The following is an 18,172-nucleotide window of genomic DNA, read 5'->3' on the forward strand; positions in this document are numbered from 1 at the left end:
GTTGCAGTTGGAGATCAAGAGCACCAATAACATAAATCTACTATTGGGCTTCAAGGAGTATGCAATACCTACATCAGGATGAATGTAGCCTTCGAGGTTATATTTTATTCTAATCGGTTAAATAACAATGAAATATTATTTTATATATGTGGAGACTAACCCTCCTTACTTGATATTTATATATTAGTTGAATTAGACAAACCCCCCCTACTTGATATTTCATTAGTATTTATAATATAACGTCATGAGAGTAATTAATGTGCTTCCAGCTAGAGTGCACATTATGTCCCCCCCTACTTGATATTTCATTAGTATTTATAATATATCATTATGTCTCCCTTACTACAGTAATTCGCGATGCAGACAAAAACAGTACAATACACGAGAAAAACATTTCTACAGTAATTCGCGATGCAGACAAAAACATGCACAGTTTATAACACTGATCCCTGGGCAAAGAGGAGGACGACCAGGGGAGTAACCGATCAGAGAAAAGCAAGAACAGAGGTGAAAGCAGAGGAAGACAGTAACTAGTCGACCAGTCCTCATCTCCAGAACTACCAGGTAAGTCTCTTCCCTTCCCCACTCTTACAATTTCAATTCCACTTAACACTGTGCACTTTGAAATTTAATTAACTTATCAATGTACACGCTCGATTCTAGGCTGGACCGGCTGGGTCCGTCCCGGTCTATACCGACTGAGCTGAACTCTCACCTTAAAAAGGAAACTCTGAGTTTGGGTCTCAGGCTTACCTAGCCCAATCCTTTATATATATATATATATATATATATATATATATATATATATATATATTTGACCAACCGAGATCTTTTTTTATATTAGAAAATAAAATAAAAATAATTTATGAACTCTTTTAAATTTATGTGTTGATCCCTTGTGTTTTATTTTGTATTTCACTGAATATTTGATTTATGGATTTTTATTGTATAATGTAAATTTAATATTCGATATATCTTTTTGTTTAATATATATACCACTGATTTAATTCAATTTTATTGAGTTATTCACTAACTCGGAGCCAGAAATACCTTATATTTTTGTGAAATATCAATCATCACATCAAGGTATTTATTAGACTTTTGGGATATTGTAGTATTACTCTCTTCTTAAGTACAGGTTTGTAATTCTAATTACTCTATTATGATATGAGTATAATTGATTTCGGGTTTAAATGTTGCTCTTTCTTTGTTATATCCTCATTTTTTATTACAGCAAAATCCGGGAATTATTTTCGCCTGTGAAATAGGTAATTGGCTAAACTAGGTTAAATAGATGTATTATTTTCTCCTTTGTATTATGAGAATTATTTTTGAAAATTCTATTCAAATTCTTAACAAACTAGCATCAGTTGTTTGCGCTAATAAAATTTATGTTAATTTGATATATTTATGCATATAATTTATTAATTTATATAATACTGTTAGAAAATATTTTAAAAGTCATAAAATATTATTTTATTTGTAAATACAATACACAAACCCTTAATTATTCTTGGACCTGGATATAAAAGAATGGCCTTAACTTGACTTTAATACTAATTGTTTTTGTATTTTAAAAATAATTTAGAAAAAAATAGATTTTTCAAATTTTTTTTACTTTAAATTAATATATATTTTTAGTTTTTTTAGATCATTGTGATGTGCTGATGTAAAAATTGATATTTAAAAAAAAATTATTTTGATATATTTTTAAATAAAAAACACTTTAAAAAACAATTGCAGCCACATTTTCAAACACATCCAATTGTAACGCTTTAATAGCTTGATTTTGACTTGAATTTAAACATTTATATATATATATATGCTCCTAAATAATTGTATTGACAAAATTATGTAGCTAATGTACGTTTCTCTCACTAATACTTTAAATAGCATATCTCTTGCATTCATGTTTTCTATGAATTCTGTAGTTTGCTTGGCCAAATAACAAGACATGTAATTACCAATTTACCACTGATACAACCGCAGCAAAGTTAAGTCACTCAAGAAGAGATGGAGCACTCAACCGACATTATACAATCTCCCAGCACGTTGCAACTCTCTACGCAATTACAAATAGATATGCCGAGACCAGTACATGAGGAGCTTGAACAATGGAAGGCAGTTAAATTCCCAGTTCCGATTGCAGAGTATGGTTTTTGTGAGCCAAATAAAATACTGCAGAAGGAGTTCTATACCTATGCAAAGGAAGACAACTTCAATGCCTTGTTTCGTCTCTTGTCCGATAAACTGGAACATGTTTCATCAGAGGAAGTGCTCAATGTCATTTTCAAACATGTTGCTGCCTCTGGAAATTCACTGCTTCATGTGGCAGCAAGCCATGGAAGCGAAGGTGTGACACAGCTACTGTGTTATCACTTCCCCCTCCTAATCACCAGGAAAAATTTCCAGGGTGATAATGCGCTTCATCTGGCTGCCAGGGCTGGACGGTTTGACACAATTCAAAATCTCGTCAACCAAGTGAAAATTGATCCTCATAAAACACTTGAACTTGCTAGCTTGCTGAGGATGAAGAATAATAAAGGAAACACCCCTTTGCATGATGCAGTCATCAAGGGTTGCCCAGAGGTGGCCTGTTTCCTCCGTTATGAAGACCTAGAAGTTTCCTACCACAAGAACAAGGAAGACAAGTCTCCCTTGTACTTGGCAGTAGAGAGTTGCGACGAGGAGATGATTGCTTCTTTTATAGAAGCTATGCCGGAAGGAAATTTAGGTAATCACATGTTTTCATCATTTCGACGTGAAAAATAACATGTCACACTTATAATTATTGGTCTCATTAAAACTGATTCTTCATAATTTCATTTTATGTAAAGCATAAAATTCAAGTTATTTCCATGCATTTTGTGTTTTTTGTATTGATTATCTAATTTTTAAATTATGCTGCACTAGAAAAACTAGCGGTCCGCAAGCCGGATATAATGCTTCCCGAGGACAAAAAAGGGGGAAATCTCCTTCATCTTGCAGCATCAATGGGTTTCCTTTTTGTAGCAAGACTCCTGGTTAGTCGATGTCCTGTTGCCGCATCACAAAGAAACGAAGAAGGCAACTTACCCATCCATGTTGCATGCCAGAAGGGCCATCTTGAAGTAGTACGCGAACTACTTACTTATTGGTTCGATCCAATGGATTTTCTCAACGAAAAAGGACAGAATATTCTTCATGTTGCAGCGGAGAGTGGACAAATGACATTAGTGGAAGAAATATTGGGAAATCGAGATCTGGAAGCACTTATAAATGAGAAGGATTACGATGGAAATACACCTTTGCACTTGGCTGCTATGGATGGCCGTTCTGAGATAATGCAGGCACTAGTGAGTGACAAGCGGGTGGATAAAAGGATTGTTAATAATGAAAAGTTGAAACCATCTGGTGTTGTTGCGAAATTATTGCTAGGCGGACGCTTTAAACCTCCAAAGTCAGATGGAATGGTATGCTTATATGCTGAGCCTTTAATGGGCTTGCAATTGCTCTTGAACATCACGAGGGATCAGTTTAACTTGCAAAAAATGAAAATGAAAAGGACAACCTTTAAAATTACAAAAACTGATTGCAAGAAAATACATTCAAATTCAGTTTCGAATGTATACTTACAAATTAATACTGTCTTTGCTTGTCCTTGCTCAGAACAAGCTAATCGATACCAAGCATGAGGATGATGCTGCGAGATGTGTATGGAACAAATCGATGGAAGCAGAAGTTCGCAAAATGGTAAGATTTTCGGTTTCACAAACTTTCTTTCTTTTAAGTCTTGGCATGTGCCTAACATCACAAGGGTTTTCATTGCTCCATCATATATCTTAATTTTAACATTATCATATTCTTTGTGAGTATCAAAACATTATTTCTTTAAATAAATATGAAGGCAGCATGCAAAATCTACAATCCATGAATTTTTCAAAACCTTATTACATTTATGATCCATGAGAACATCATCATCTTTGCTCCCATCTTTCAATGGTAATCGTGACATCTCTAGACTTCGTATGATTTAGCTTTAATTCTTCTATGTCGGCTTTCATCTTCTCACAATGATACCAAACATGGCCTTTTCATTGACAATAAATATATTTCTTATCATTCCAATCCACTCTAGGACTAGAATCTCAAATAGAGTTATTTATACCAAATCTACCTCCTTATGCCATGTTCCTCCCATGACAATCATAATTTTATTTCCAAGACGACCTCCCATCACCAATGCCGCGTTACCTTTTGACATTGTTTTCTGCTTCAAAACCTTTCATTCTCCAATAAGATTATAATTACATCATTTAAACGTGAGGTTTCGCTCTTTATCCTCATTTTTATCTAGTATAACTCTTGAAAGATATATAGTTATGTATATCCATTCCTTCATCCATCCTCAAGAGTACAAATCTTACTTGAAAAGAAAACGATTAGTCATGGGTTTAGAAGCATGAATACTCTCTAGTTTTTCCCATATGCCTCTAAGGGTCAACTCACGTAAGATATTGTACTTAACCTATGGAGTCGAAGCCAATCGAATTTGACTCGATGATTTCTTCTTAATTGAGTTCCGATCATTGTCCAGGATTTAAGCAGGTTTAGTTTTTTTAAGAGAAATATTAAGTCCTTGAGCTGTTAAAACATTCTTCACTATCGAAGAACGAAATCGTTTTTTTTTTTCCTATTGAACAATTTGATTTCAAATTTTATCACACCAATAATTTGTATCATTACCACAATCTTTAGATTTACTGACAGAATTTTTCGTCAGTATTTGTACTATTATTCCATTAGTAATTAATTTACCAACGAAATCACCGATAGAAATGCTCCATTAGTGAATCTTTCATCGGTAATTTTTTTTCCGTCGGTAAGTCTGTTGGTAATAAAAAAAATATTTTTACTGATGAATTTACTGACGGAAAAGGCGCGCAAAAAACATTATTCGCTTTATTCGGTCGGTATTTTCCTAGGAAAAATACCGCATGTAATTCTGTCGGTAATTATTTAAAAATATTTTTAAAAATCCATTTAAAAAACTATAAAATAATTAAATTAATATAAATCAACACTCTATAATACTCAAAACGCTTGAAAAAGAAGAAGAATAAAATCATATGCAAAAAAATCCTACAATAATATTCATACAATTATTAAGAATAAAAATAATTAAAAATAAAATAAAAAACAAATATAGTGAAAAAAACACGAAAAAAGAAAAAAAAAGAAAAAAACTTACCTTAATGTGGTTGCAAGTGAAGCTAAGAAAAGAAAAACAATTCGTAAAGTATATTAATTAAATAAAACCGTGAAGAAAAAAGAAGAAATGAGAAGAATACATACCTGGGCATGGAGGAGATGAGAAAGAGTTGAGGAGAGGAGAGAAGAGAAAGAAATGGATATTCATGTTTTTTACATATGAGGAAGAAGAAGAAGAAGAAGAAGAAAGGAGCAACGTCTATTGTGAAATTATAAATTCTAGGCTTTTTATTGTGCGTTTTACCGACATATAATTAAATATTAATATTTTTAATCATTCTGTCGGTGATTTCATCTGTAATATTTAATTTAAAATTTTAATTTAATTAAAAAATTTTAGAAACCGCCAAATACCACCAACGACTTTTCAATTCATCAATGATTTCGTCTGTAATATTTAATTTAATCGAAATTTTTCAGAAAACTGTCAAATAATAACACCGACGACTTTTCAATCCGTCGGTGATTTTATCTGTAAAGAACAGTAATTAACAGTGCTATTGGGAAGTGAACAGTTACAGAGCTCTCTAGAAAATACCGACGAAATTTTTCATTGATAATTCCCTTTGTAATTGACATGATGAACAGTGTTTACAATTTACCTATAAATTTACTAACGGAATTTATTCTGTCGATAATTTCACTGGTAAAATGATACGTTATCATTTATTTTTGCTTTGTTTTAATTATTTTTTTTCCACTATAATTCCCTCGTTATAACAAAAACTTTCACATCCACATTTTATCGAAGTTGCAACTTTACGGAAAAGGGAATGATAGATTTCTTTTAATTACCTTAAATTTGATTAATCCAAAATGGAAATAAAGTTCTTTACTTGCTCAAAAATATGGAATATCTCACTGATCTACTAAATAGCGATGAATTACTTCGTCGTTATTATGGGATATTAAGCTAATATTGTCATGGTGCTTTATATAATTTGTATACCATATATTTTCTAATTAACACTTCGTTGCTCAGCGTGAGGTATTAAAAGTTTTGGTGGAGGCAGATGATATGGCCGAGTTTGACATCAAGCTTATCTTTGATTTACTAAGAACGACGTTAACGAAGGAGGAACTGAACAGAGGGGTAGGGAATCTTCTCGTGGTGGCAGTACTGGTAGCTGGAGTAACCTTCGCTGGTGCTATCACTGTGCCTGGTTCAGGTTCTGATTTTAACAGTGGTAGTTCAAAATATCTGATGAGAGCTTATATTGTTTTTGACATGCTAGCTATGAATCTCTCCCTCATCGCCGCTATAATCCTTGGTCGGATATCATTAGGTCGTGCCAGTTATGTAACATCTAGCATGGAGATAGCGACATTTCTTAATTTTTACTCCCTTCTCTGCATGGGTTTAGCATTTACATTCATCCTGACAATCACGGTGCAAGAACGTAATGGATTTTTCACAGCCATCATCACATTCCAAGCCTGTCTTTTTTTTACCCAATTAGTTTGTTCCTATAGATTGATGGTTTCAACTGCAAATTCAGTATTCTCTTTTGTGCAAGCAAATCTCTTTAAATTGATGGCTCGAATGGAAAGAAGGACGGGTGTACGGACTTCTCTTATGGGTACAAAATAGGATCAAAAGATTTATTATTGTTTTTTTAATATATTTTTTTAGAAATTCGAAAGACAAATTTGTATTCTGTGTATTTGTTTGGCCATATTAATTGTGATAAGGATAATAAGAGCCATCCAGTTCAAACTGGATAGCTTGCAAATTAACGGGAGGGCATTTTATCTTGTATTAAAATCTCATGTAATTTGTAACAAATAGATATTAAGCTCTTTCTCTACTCTCTTGTAAAGACTCTGGTTATATATAAAGCAGAACATACATGTCTCTGGTGTGTCTTCTTCCATGTTGCAGGGTACTTGACTTTCGAATTCTAAGCACTAAATAGTTTGACAACAACTAATCGCAGCGTTTTTGATAAATAGTATGTACTGGTCGCGGACCTGACCTATGATGTGGGGTTGGATTCTTTTTCTTTCATATAAAAAATAAAAAATAATGTTCATAAAATGTGTTCTAAAGCATTGAGAAAGATATATGATTTAAGTTAGTTATAGAACAGACTAGATTAAATAAATTTGTTTTATTTTAATTAAATGATAAGAAAAAATAGACAGTGAGTTAGAGCATATAGAACAAATTAAGAAAAAATAATCATGTTAACCTTTAAAAAATATTATTTCAAAAGAGAATAGATGATGTGACTCAATTCCAGACCATTAATTATGAAATGATGAAATTGAATTAAAAAAATAGTTTAATTCTCAACTAATCAAATATTAAAAGTTAAAAAAAAATCAATCATATAAAAAGATAAAAAAAAATTAGCTATTGAAGGAATAATTATAAAAATTAAAATTAAAATAATTTTATTTTTTATTGAAGGGTGGAATTAAAAACAAAATTCAATTTAACAAAAGGACTCAAAAAATAAAACTATCAAAGGACTAAATTGAAAAGAAAAAATATATATATATATATCACAAATTAGGATTGAAGGATAAAATTAAAAATAACTCAAAATTTCATAGAATGACTAAGAACAAGAATTAAAAATCAAAAAAATAAATAATGAATTTGACATCTCAATAAATTAAAGGACAACTTTGAAATTTCACATGGCCAACACGATTTTTAAGAAGAGAAAAGAGTAAAGTAGGATGAGAAGAAAAAAAATCACTAACATCACACCGACATCCCCAATGACATCACGCGTTGTCTTTAAAGGAAGAGGATATTGCAGTGCTTCCAATAACACGACAAAAGCTATTGTTTGGTCGCTAAGAGATGCCACCCGAATGGCGCTAGCGCCACCTATATACTAGCACAAGCATTACATGGGCTAGCTATATTTTGTTTTCAAATAATATTTTATATTTATTAAAATACCAAAATTTATTTCGATTAATCTAATAATAATGAAAAAAACTAGTGTGAAAATACTAAAGAGCTCTTGGATACCAATTTATTAATTTTTATGTATAAAGATGTTTTAATTATTTTACGGTGATTTCAAAATGCAAAAACACTTATTAATTTGTCTAGAAAATAATAAATAAAACTTGTGAAAATATCTTAAATATCTTTAATAACTAGTTCAAATTCTTCCATGAGGAAAGCAAAACTATCATTACTTTGTTTCAATAAATAGTACTTATTAATCTACATGAACAGTGTTTTTCCAAATAGTAATATAAATGCGATTATTTTGTTTTGGAATCTCAATAAAGTAATTACGGTATAACAACAAGAAAAAGGCAAAATGTTTTATTTGCATAATTATAAAATAGTTTCGTTATAATTCAAGGAAGGAACTACTTTTATTAAACAATAATAAATAAATAAATAATAAGAAGAAGTGATGACTAAAAATTAGTTTTCACTGTTCCTAATTAAACAAGTGGTAGTGATTACTAAATCCATAGCCCAACGCTACGCCACAAGTTAAATGGAAAAAAAAAATATTAGCTAATAAAATTGTCCGAATATTGCAATTTTGCTCTAAAAAAGTTAAAAATATTTGTGACAAAGTCAAATAAGCATTTAATAAGATGATAAAACAAAGAAGGGTAAATAGATTGAACCAAACAAAAAAAACTTTGGATGAGAACTTATAAAAACATCAACAAAAAAGAAAAAAAGGTGATGGAAACTAGTTCCAAGCCAACCAAATATGAAAGATTGAAATAGAAGAGAAAAAAAAACTTAAATCAATCCGAGTGTGCATGTTAAAGTTGCAAGTTGGTTTATTAGACTAGGATAAACATATAGAAAGTAAATAAAAAATAATAATAGAATCCTATTCCTAAATAATTAAATGTATAAAAATAAAATCAAAAGGAAATCAATTTAGAAGAATGACAGGAAAAATAAAAACACCAGCAAACCCAACAAGCCTACCAAACCTTATGATCTAGATTATAAGAATGACATAACCTAATAAAAAGCAAATTACAAAAAATTACAAAACTCAATTCTAAAGGGAATCAAATGTTCAAGGATGAAACTAATAAAATTTTAAATTAAAAAAAGTAACGATCCAAAAAAAACTCGTCAAACCTGTGGTCTTGGTAATGAAATTGGGATAACTGGATTGAAAGAAAAATAAACAAATCATGAAGATTAATTTAAAAACAAAATTGAAGGATGAAAATGAAAAAGAAAAATTGTGTTGAGAAAAATAAACCCTAATAAATAAAAGAACAATGTTAACCAAGGTTAATTTTTAAAATATATGACTTGGTTCATAAAACAATGATCACCCTAAAAAAAAGCACAGAACCCAATTCCTAACTAACACCATGTTGAAGAATTAAATTAAAAACATTAATTTTATAAAAGGCTTTAAAATAAGAAAAAAAAATAGCAACCAAAAGAATGAAAACAAAAGTAGAAATAAAAACAAATAGAGGAGATGTGGTATTTTTGAATTGATGGTGAAATTGAAAGGACAATTTCATTTCACTAAAGGATCAAAAACTAAAAATAGGAATTAAAAAAATATGGACCAAATTAAAAAATAAAATAAAAGGACAACCTGCAATTCTTATTGAATGAAGAAATTAAAAATAATTTTTAATTTTAGAAAGGAACCCAGAACAAGAACTTAGTAATTAAAAGAAGAATGGTCGAATTTGAAATAACAATAAAATAAAGGAACAACAATTAAATTTAAAATGGCTATCGTGAATTTTGAGGAAAAGAGAGGGCAAATAATGAAAGAATAAAGAAAATAACACTAACAACACACCATCGAGAATGAGAATACATGTGCCACCCCAGGAAAGAATGTTGAGATGCATGAGCTACCCCCATCAAACCCGTAGTCCTAGTAATGAAATTAGGATAACTAAATTGAAAGAAAAAAAATCATAAAGCCCAATTTTTTTTTTTTTAAAAAAAAGAAAATTAAAGGATCAAATTAAAAACTAAAAATTATGTAGAAAAAAAACTCAATAAATAAAAGAACGATGTTAACCCGAGTTAATTTTTAAAATATATGACTTGGTTTATGGAACCATGATCATCCTATCAAGAAAAAACATGAAGCATAATTCCTAACTAACCACATGCTAAAGAATTAAATTAAAAAATTTAATCTTACAAAAGGCTCTAAAATAAATAAATAAAAATAGCATCCAAAAGAATGAGAATAAAATTAGAAATAAAAACAAATTAGAGGATGAAATTGAAAGGAAAATTTAATTTTACTATAGAATCAAAAACTAAAAATAAAAATTAAAAAAATATGAATCAAATTTGAAAAATAAAATAAAAGGACAACTTGCAATTTTTTTTATTGAATAACGAAATTGAAAACAATTTTACATTTTAGAAAAAGACCTAGAACAAAAACTTAGTAATAAAAAGGGGACCAATTTTGAAATAATAATAAAATAAGGGGACAACTATAAAATTTAAAATGGCTAGTATGAATTTTGAAGATGAGAGAGGGAAAATATGGAAACAAATAAAGAAAATGACACCGACAACACACCACAAAAAATGAGAATACATATGCTACCCCTACAGGAAAACAATTCTAAGATGCATCGATTGCCACAAATGGAGGAGTGGGTTGGCCGCTAGAAAAGGTTGCATGAGCTGCCAAAGTTGCTGCATCTTTTTAACTATACTAATTAATTTCAGTCTTCTATATTTGTTTCATAATCAAATTCGGTCCCTTAAACTTTAATTGCTTTAAATCAACTTAATTTAAATATATTTTGATAAATTGGGCATCAATCGAGCACAGACCTTTGCCTTAATATTGTGGGACCTTTATATCTAAGAATAAAAACTATCAAGATAATTTTTTTAAAAAAAATGAAAGGACCAAATTAAAATAAAAAATAACAACAACTAAAATTAGAAACTAGTCCTCAATGGAACAAAATTAAAGGTGTTCATGAGTTTTCAAAGACTCGATTTTAGTCCCAAAAGCCTTAGTTGCTCTAAACCAATAAAATGGAATATTTTTTCATAAAATTAAATATCAATTGATCACTTGGAAGATTGGACCCAAATTATATCAAGATTATTATAGCATCTATTGTGTGGACATGTGATACTTAGGATATGGTTGAAAACTTCCAAACATTCCTATTAGAGTATTTATTATTGAAGAATATCCTAGGACTTGTCTCCTTGGAAACAAGACAAAAAGGAGTGGTTGATCAACCTTTTTTAAGCTCATTATAGTTTTAGTTTTGATTGAGGTAATCAATCGAATCCTAAATGTTGTTATGGATTTGGTAAGTTGTGTTTTTTATTTATAGCAAAATAGTCCTCAAATCAGCGTTAAATAGATTTAAGCTTTGATAATATATATATATATATATATATATATATATATATATATATATATATATATATATATAGAAGGAGACAGTATTATCTAACTAGAGTGTAGTCAAACTATCTATTACCATCTAATCTTGTTATTAAGCCCAAAAAATTGACTATGAGGTTGTGCTAGTAGAGGCAATGGCATTAAAAAAGGTGGCAATATTACGAGTTATAAGGGGACATTATTGCTCTATCCATGTGTGGTTATTTGTTTATATAGAGAATTAGATGATGAATAACCATTTTATAGAACATCTAATACAAGCTTCTCCACTGGTCTCAATGTTTGTGAGTTATTTTCAGACCTCTTGTGGTCTATCAATTACAAGGACTAACTAATTGTTACCCATTACAGCCATGTTTTTACTAAATTGGATTGTTAGCATGACTACTAATTTGTTATGATTTTAACAAATTACGCATGCCAATCTATTAATTGATAATAGATCAATGAATTCTTTAATTAATATGTTCCTTGTTATTCATTTCTTCCTTCTAATAAGAAGATTCTACACCTAAAAAAGTGCAAGCAGCAAATGATATTGGTTTGATTAACCAGAATTTGGCCAAAAAACAAGCATATGCACCCAACGGCGACTCCAATCAAGGAAAGAATTGGAAAGAATACAATGCTCGATAGCCAAACCATTTAAAACTCACAGCACGGAAATCACATCCAGCTTCAGCTCCATATAAAGGTAATCAGCGTTACGGGCGTGGGCATCCTATCCAGTCATGAGATATGACAAAAATAACTTTTATACGGGAAAGGGAGATGAAGGGGGCGGGTCCCAAAATTAGAGGGCCACATCCAGAAATCATAGAGACCAAATAAAAATAAAAATAAATATCTTAACATCTGGCTAGGTTTCTCCCATCTTATTGAGTATAGGATGAAGGTTGGTAAGTAACGGGTGCAGCAGAGCCGTAATCATATGCCCCATAACTGGTCTGGCTTCCATAAGAACCACTGGCACGGAAACCGGCAGCACTCATGTTCTCTGCTGGCTGTGAGTAGAGTTGTTGAGGAATTGCACTGGGGCTTTGAGAGTGATGGTAGGGTTGCTGAGAGATTGCGGAAGGGCTTTGAGCGTGGGAGATACCATAAGTTGATGCATACGGGGCTGCTGCAGGGCCCTCATAGACACTCTGGCTAGGGTAGTGGAATGGCCCAGAATATCTTCTAGCCGGGCTATGCTGTGCAGGGGGAGCAGCATTCCTGCGGCTGAAAGAGGAATAATTGTTTGAAAATTTGGCAGCTTTGGCTTGACGATAAGGAGGATGTCCACTGTCCCGGCCACCACTTGAACCATGGCCTCGCTTGTTTTGAGACTTGGTAGCAGTGGCAGCTGACGTACCCCTCTTCCTCTCTGCTTTGGTTTTTTCAAGCAGAGAAGCCCGTTTTCTCAAGCTGTCAAGGGAAAATTCTGATTCAAGCTTATGATCTTCCACACATTTGATGATTGCTTTAATAGAATTCAACTCCAAGGTACTTGACTCATCCTGCAAAAAAATTACTAAGAATCTTGCAGACTCGAATGTTTCATATTATTAGAATTACACAATATAGATAGAGATTAGACACACCGTTGCAGCTGCACTATAATTGCCATTCTTCAAGACAGTAGTTGTGATCTTCTTGGAATTCTTAAGATATGACTTGAGTAGAGATACAGGAGAAAATCTTTCCGTCAAACCAGATTCAGAAGCAAAATATATAGCCTCTATCTCTTTCCCATTCTTCACCAATTCATCGATTATATCTGCAAAACAAATTATGATTGAAAAAGATTACTAAAAAAGTGATTATAGACCAATATATCAAAATCAGATTTGAAAGACGAGAATAAAGTGATGTTCCTAAGAAAAAAGTTTAACACCATAAACACTTGTTTGAACTCTCAGCTAAATTAAATACAGACATATACACAGTGATAGTCATATCTTGAAACTACTACTAGGGATCATACACTACTTAACTACCTCTCATGAGGGGAGGAATGAGGCAGGTTTGGTTCATATGAACTAAGAAATAAGCAAGAAAGATATTCTGTCAACTAACCTTAAATGATGGTTAGGATTATTACTCCCGGGAATTCAGAAAACTTGTTATTATCTGAAGTCACAACACAGATAAACTCTGCCTACCAAAGTAAGAGGTTTGCTAACAAAGTTGCATGCACAATTTAAAGGGGAACCAGCCCCTGTTGGAATGGCAAACCAATAAAATTAACAGACTTTTTTTTTTCTTTGACAAATGGTTGATGAGAACCATTAAACACTTAAAGAGTCTAGTTCAATTAAGCGTACAAAGAACATTCTTCAGAAAAGGAAATAAGCAGTTCTATGAACAATGATGTAAGCAAAACCAATTCAACTCTCGCATGTCATTTATACATTTATTTGTCAGGGCAGTATAGCATTGTTTCCATCACCTAGGTAAAGTCTGTTTTATTAAATAAATTATCACTTTCCCGGTGATATCAATGCATTGTCCACGCTGGCTTTCAAAAGCATCAGCCTGGAAACATTATGCAAATACCCAATTAACTTAACAAGGCCACACCAAGCAGATGTAGTAGTACCAGGATAGGACCTTTGCATTATTTGTAAATGTCAAAAACATCAGAAACAATTTCTAGTGGAACAAAAATGCAATAATGCAGGTAATTTTAAAATGATTTTGAACATAGGCACTTCAACTCTTAGAGCATTAGCCTCGAGTTCTTTAGAAACAGAATAAAGCGTTTTTGGCATAATTTACATAGCATTTGGAGATACTAAAGCTGTGCCCTTTCAGATTCACAATATAAACATATCTATTAATCATACAAAGAGAGAGATAATTATGTCCTTTGATGCCAACTAATTATGCAATGATCTCATTTACAACAATGAATCTCACAAACAAAAAAGGTATGGAACAAAAGGCAAAACCCAAAAGTACAAAATAGTAGCGAGTTGAACAGAAAAACCTTGCAACAAAAGTCACTGACATTCTTATGAACTGACCACACAGAACAGCAATTACCACTGAAGAACAAATAACCCACTGATCAAATTAACATCCTACATACCTCCCATTTTCTCTCCAAAACCAATAGCAGCTGCAAGCTTCGCCATATCCCTCCTTGATGCATTCTCTGCCACAAGCTTCCTCAAGAACTCCTCATCAAACCTCGACTTCAGCCCAAATCCCAACACCATTTGCAAAAACATCACCGCCTCCGCAGGTCCCACGACTCCGCCGCCGCCGCCGCCGCCGCCCTCCCCATCAGCCTTCTCCTCTACCTCGTCCTCCTCCTTCCAGCTCTCCAAAATCCCAGCAGCCCTCTCCACCACACTACGTGCAAATTCCGGCCCTTTATCCTTCCTTCCAAAACAACTACCTTCCGGGAAAAGCGCCTGCACCAGTATTCCACATGCCCACCTCTTATCTGTAACCCCAACTTTCCCAACTTTATCTCTTACTAACTCATCCACTGCATCCAAAGTCAGTCTCGCAGGATCCACAGCTTCCATTATCGCACGTGAAATCTCCGCTCTAAGAAACACTGATTCCTTTCGTTTCGAAACTACAAATCTTAACAACCCAGATGAATCCATTCTCCTACATAAAGACTTCAACGAATCCGATAAATTATCGAAAGAGTAGGAATTTCGGAACTCCGATAACGCGGTCTCTCTTTGCTCCTCGACTTTGGCAGCAGCAGCTGACTCGCGTTCCGGTATGGATTTTTCTCTGCAACTAAGGGATTCGAGGGTTAGCTGGGAATTGGATTCTAAAGATTGGAATTTGGATTCAAGGGATTGAGATTTCTGGAAGAGGGAGTTTTGAAGGGATTTGAAGTGAGTGGTCAAGGTTGTGAATAGTTGGGTACAGGAGGATAGAATGGTCTTTCGCGCGTCGAGGTCGTTGAAGAATTTCTGCGTTCTCTCTGTTTCGATTGCTAATTCGGTCGCCATTGATTGAAGACAATGAAGACTGTGAAACGATGCTGATTCTTTAAGGAATGAATGATTGATCGATCGTGGGGTTTCAAAACCCTAAACCCTAAAATGGTGGTTGAGGGAAAAGGAAAGGTTTTATCATTTATGCACTGAGGATGACTGGTTCCGTATTTTCCCTTTGCGTTTGTAATGCATTTGTTTATGCGCTAGGAAATGTATTAAATTAATGATTTTTTAATTATTCTTATAATATGAAAAATTACAATCAAATCCTTCTTTCATTTTTAATTTTTATGGCAATTTCCTTTATTCATCTTATTAAGGTCCGTTGTTTGAATTTTTAAAGTTTATATTAGAATTAAACCAAATTAGATATATAAACATGTATGATGCATTACTAAAGAAATTGAAGGATAAAATACATATTTTTTAAAATATATCTATTAATGTTTTCCCTCATTCCATTGTTTAAAATAATAAATGTTACCCTTACAATTATTTTCTTGACTACTTTTTTTCTTTCAAAACTAAATAACAAGCTCAAATGCAAATTGGGATGGCAACTTTATCCAATTAGGTGCCTAATATCACTCACGTAATGTAATATTCAATTTTGACTTACTATAGATAAAATTTCATCAAATTTTACTTGGACCAAATATAGAATTCACTTCCTCGTATCCAATCTGATATTTTCATTATTTTTTATTAAAAAAAAAATTATGGGATGATATATGCTGTGGACTTAGCTTTATTTAGAAATTTTGATATATGGTGTTGTTATTGGTTTTCCGAAACACATGCATATAATAGAAAATGTAAATTTAAAAACTTTTGGGATTTTTAAGGATCCCGTTAGACAAATTTAGAATTGTTTAGAGTTTATGTGACTTGAAAATGAGATATTTTTTTTAGCTTTGAATATTTGCTCCAATGCTAAGTTGTTGCAAACCACAAGTCGTTCAAATGTTCGACATCTAACAGTAATTCACACAAACTATTAGTACGAAATCTCCTAAACACTTTTAGAAGAGATAGATTAATATACCTTAGAGTGCTAGTCCTTTTCTTTTGTGTTTAATGTGTTTAAGTACCATATTTTTCTCATCTTTAAAAATAAAAGGTATAGCTTTCTATTTATAGGAAAATCAAAATACCCTATAAATGACAAAATATCAGTTTTCCCTTAAATAATATCATATATATATTATTTTAGGTTAATTTTAGAAATTTATTCAATCAAGTCCTTACGTTATTGTTTATAGGTCTATAATTATAATCATTTATATTAATTACATTATAGTCCTTATTTTTAAAATTTATTTACAATCAAGTCACACTTGATTAATCATCCTATTTTAATTCCTAACAAGTAGCTCTTATATGTGTGACCAATAGGTTCCCTAATAAGTTGGTCCAAATATAAGTCATAATTCTAAATAAAATAAGATTAAATAGATTACACAAAATAATTTATTATCATTTCAACAATTGATTTTTTTTAATATTTGAAGATCAAATAAAATATCTAGCAACTTGTCATTATCTCTCAAATATTAGAAAAGTCATAAGTGGTTTGACTCAACTTTTCAGTAACCTGTTTCTCAATGTAATTATTATCATTTGATCAACAATATTCTAATTTAGACATTATAACATGGGTTGTGAATACTCTCTTGATCACTTAAATGCCTCATATAGTTCATGTTATACATAATTTCTGCTTCTTCGTTACCTCAATTAGGATAACATGTAACATGATTAAAATATAACATTTTTTATAAAAAATAACTTAGTGATCTTAAGTTTAAGAATCAGTTACATGACTGTCATGTGAGCCTTTCAATAGATATAGGTAATCTCTGCATATGGATTTCTCATGTCGGTCAATTCAGTATACATGTCTTATGACAAGCACTTACATATTAGTTTTACATATCCATTATACATCAGCTTATTAGAGCAACTGCTTCCTTTCATAAAGAAAAGAACATAATATATAATAGTTTGTGTGGATCTAATAAATATCTAGTATTTATAAGAGCAACGACTATGAACATTTTAGAAACAATGCTTTAATGTAATAGAAATTTCATAATCATAACAACTTTATAATTTTCTTTGCAAAACATTTTTGTTCCATGAACTTTATCTTTACTCTAGATTTATAAATCAAGTATTAGATTCATTAATCTAATATTTTATGAATATTAAAGATAAATTAAGACTTTATTAATAATAAATATGCAATTATATGAGTATAATAATGTCACATGTATCTAACTGATTGGTTTCAAGATATATTAAACTAACACTGAGTTTAGAAATCATATAAAAAAAACTCTTTCTCTTTTTTAAAGTCAATTAATACTATGGTGTCTCTTCTTAATTGAGCAAGTGTATTTGGTATTGCGATAGCTGTTGTAGTTGTTATTTGAAAATTTTTTTTTTATAAAAAGTACTTTTAGTTGAGGTTGGTTTGAAAAAATATATATTTAGTTAAAACTGTGGTTGAAATTGAGGTTGAACAAAAAGTAGTTTAATGTGTTTGGTTAAAAATGCTTTTGAAATTGAAGTTATAAAATAATTTTAAAA

At 31.5% G+C, this 18,172-nt stretch overlaps 2 protein-coding genes across 2 annotated transcripts; one reads left to right on the forward strand and one right to left on the reverse strand.

Annotated features, from left to right (window-relative positions):
* Positions 1 to 2,067: 2,067 nt before the first annotated feature.
* Positions 2,068 to 7,105, forward strand: LOC133674827 (protein ACCELERATED CELL DEATH 6-like). The gene is made up of 4 exons (XM_062096091.1): positions 2,068 to 2,734; positions 2,914 to 3,452; positions 3,649 to 3,732; positions 6,233 to 7,105. The coding sequence occupies exons 1-4, from the start codon at positions 2,083 to 2,085 to the stop codon at positions 6,839 to 6,841; spliced, it is 1,884 nt and encodes a 627-aa protein (XP_061952075.1). The 5' UTR covers positions 2,068 to 2,082; the 3' UTR covers positions 6,842 to 7,105.
* Positions 7,106 to 12,274: 5,169 nt separating this feature from the next.
* Positions 12,275 to 15,769, reverse strand: LOC133674795 (FRIGIDA-like protein 4a). Its single transcript, XM_062096044.1, has 3 exons — positions 14,704 to 15,769; positions 13,214 to 13,389; positions 12,275 to 13,129 (listed from the first exon to the last, which is right to left on the reverse strand). Exons 1-3 carry the CDS (start codon positions 15,590 to 15,592, stop codon positions 12,506 to 12,508), a joined length of 1,689 nt encoding a protein of 562 aa, XP_061952028.1. The 5' UTR covers positions 15,593 to 15,769; the 3' UTR covers positions 12,275 to 12,505.
* Positions 15,770 to 18,172: the final 2,403 nt, after the last annotated feature.

The sequence above is a fragment of the Populus nigra genome, chromosome 15, assembly GCF_951802175.1.
Source record: "Populus nigra chromosome 15, ddPopNigr1.1, whole genome shotgun sequence".
In the NCBI taxonomy this organism is placed as follows: Eukaryota; Viridiplantae; Streptophyta; class Magnoliopsida; order Malpighiales; family Salicaceae; genus Populus; species Populus nigra.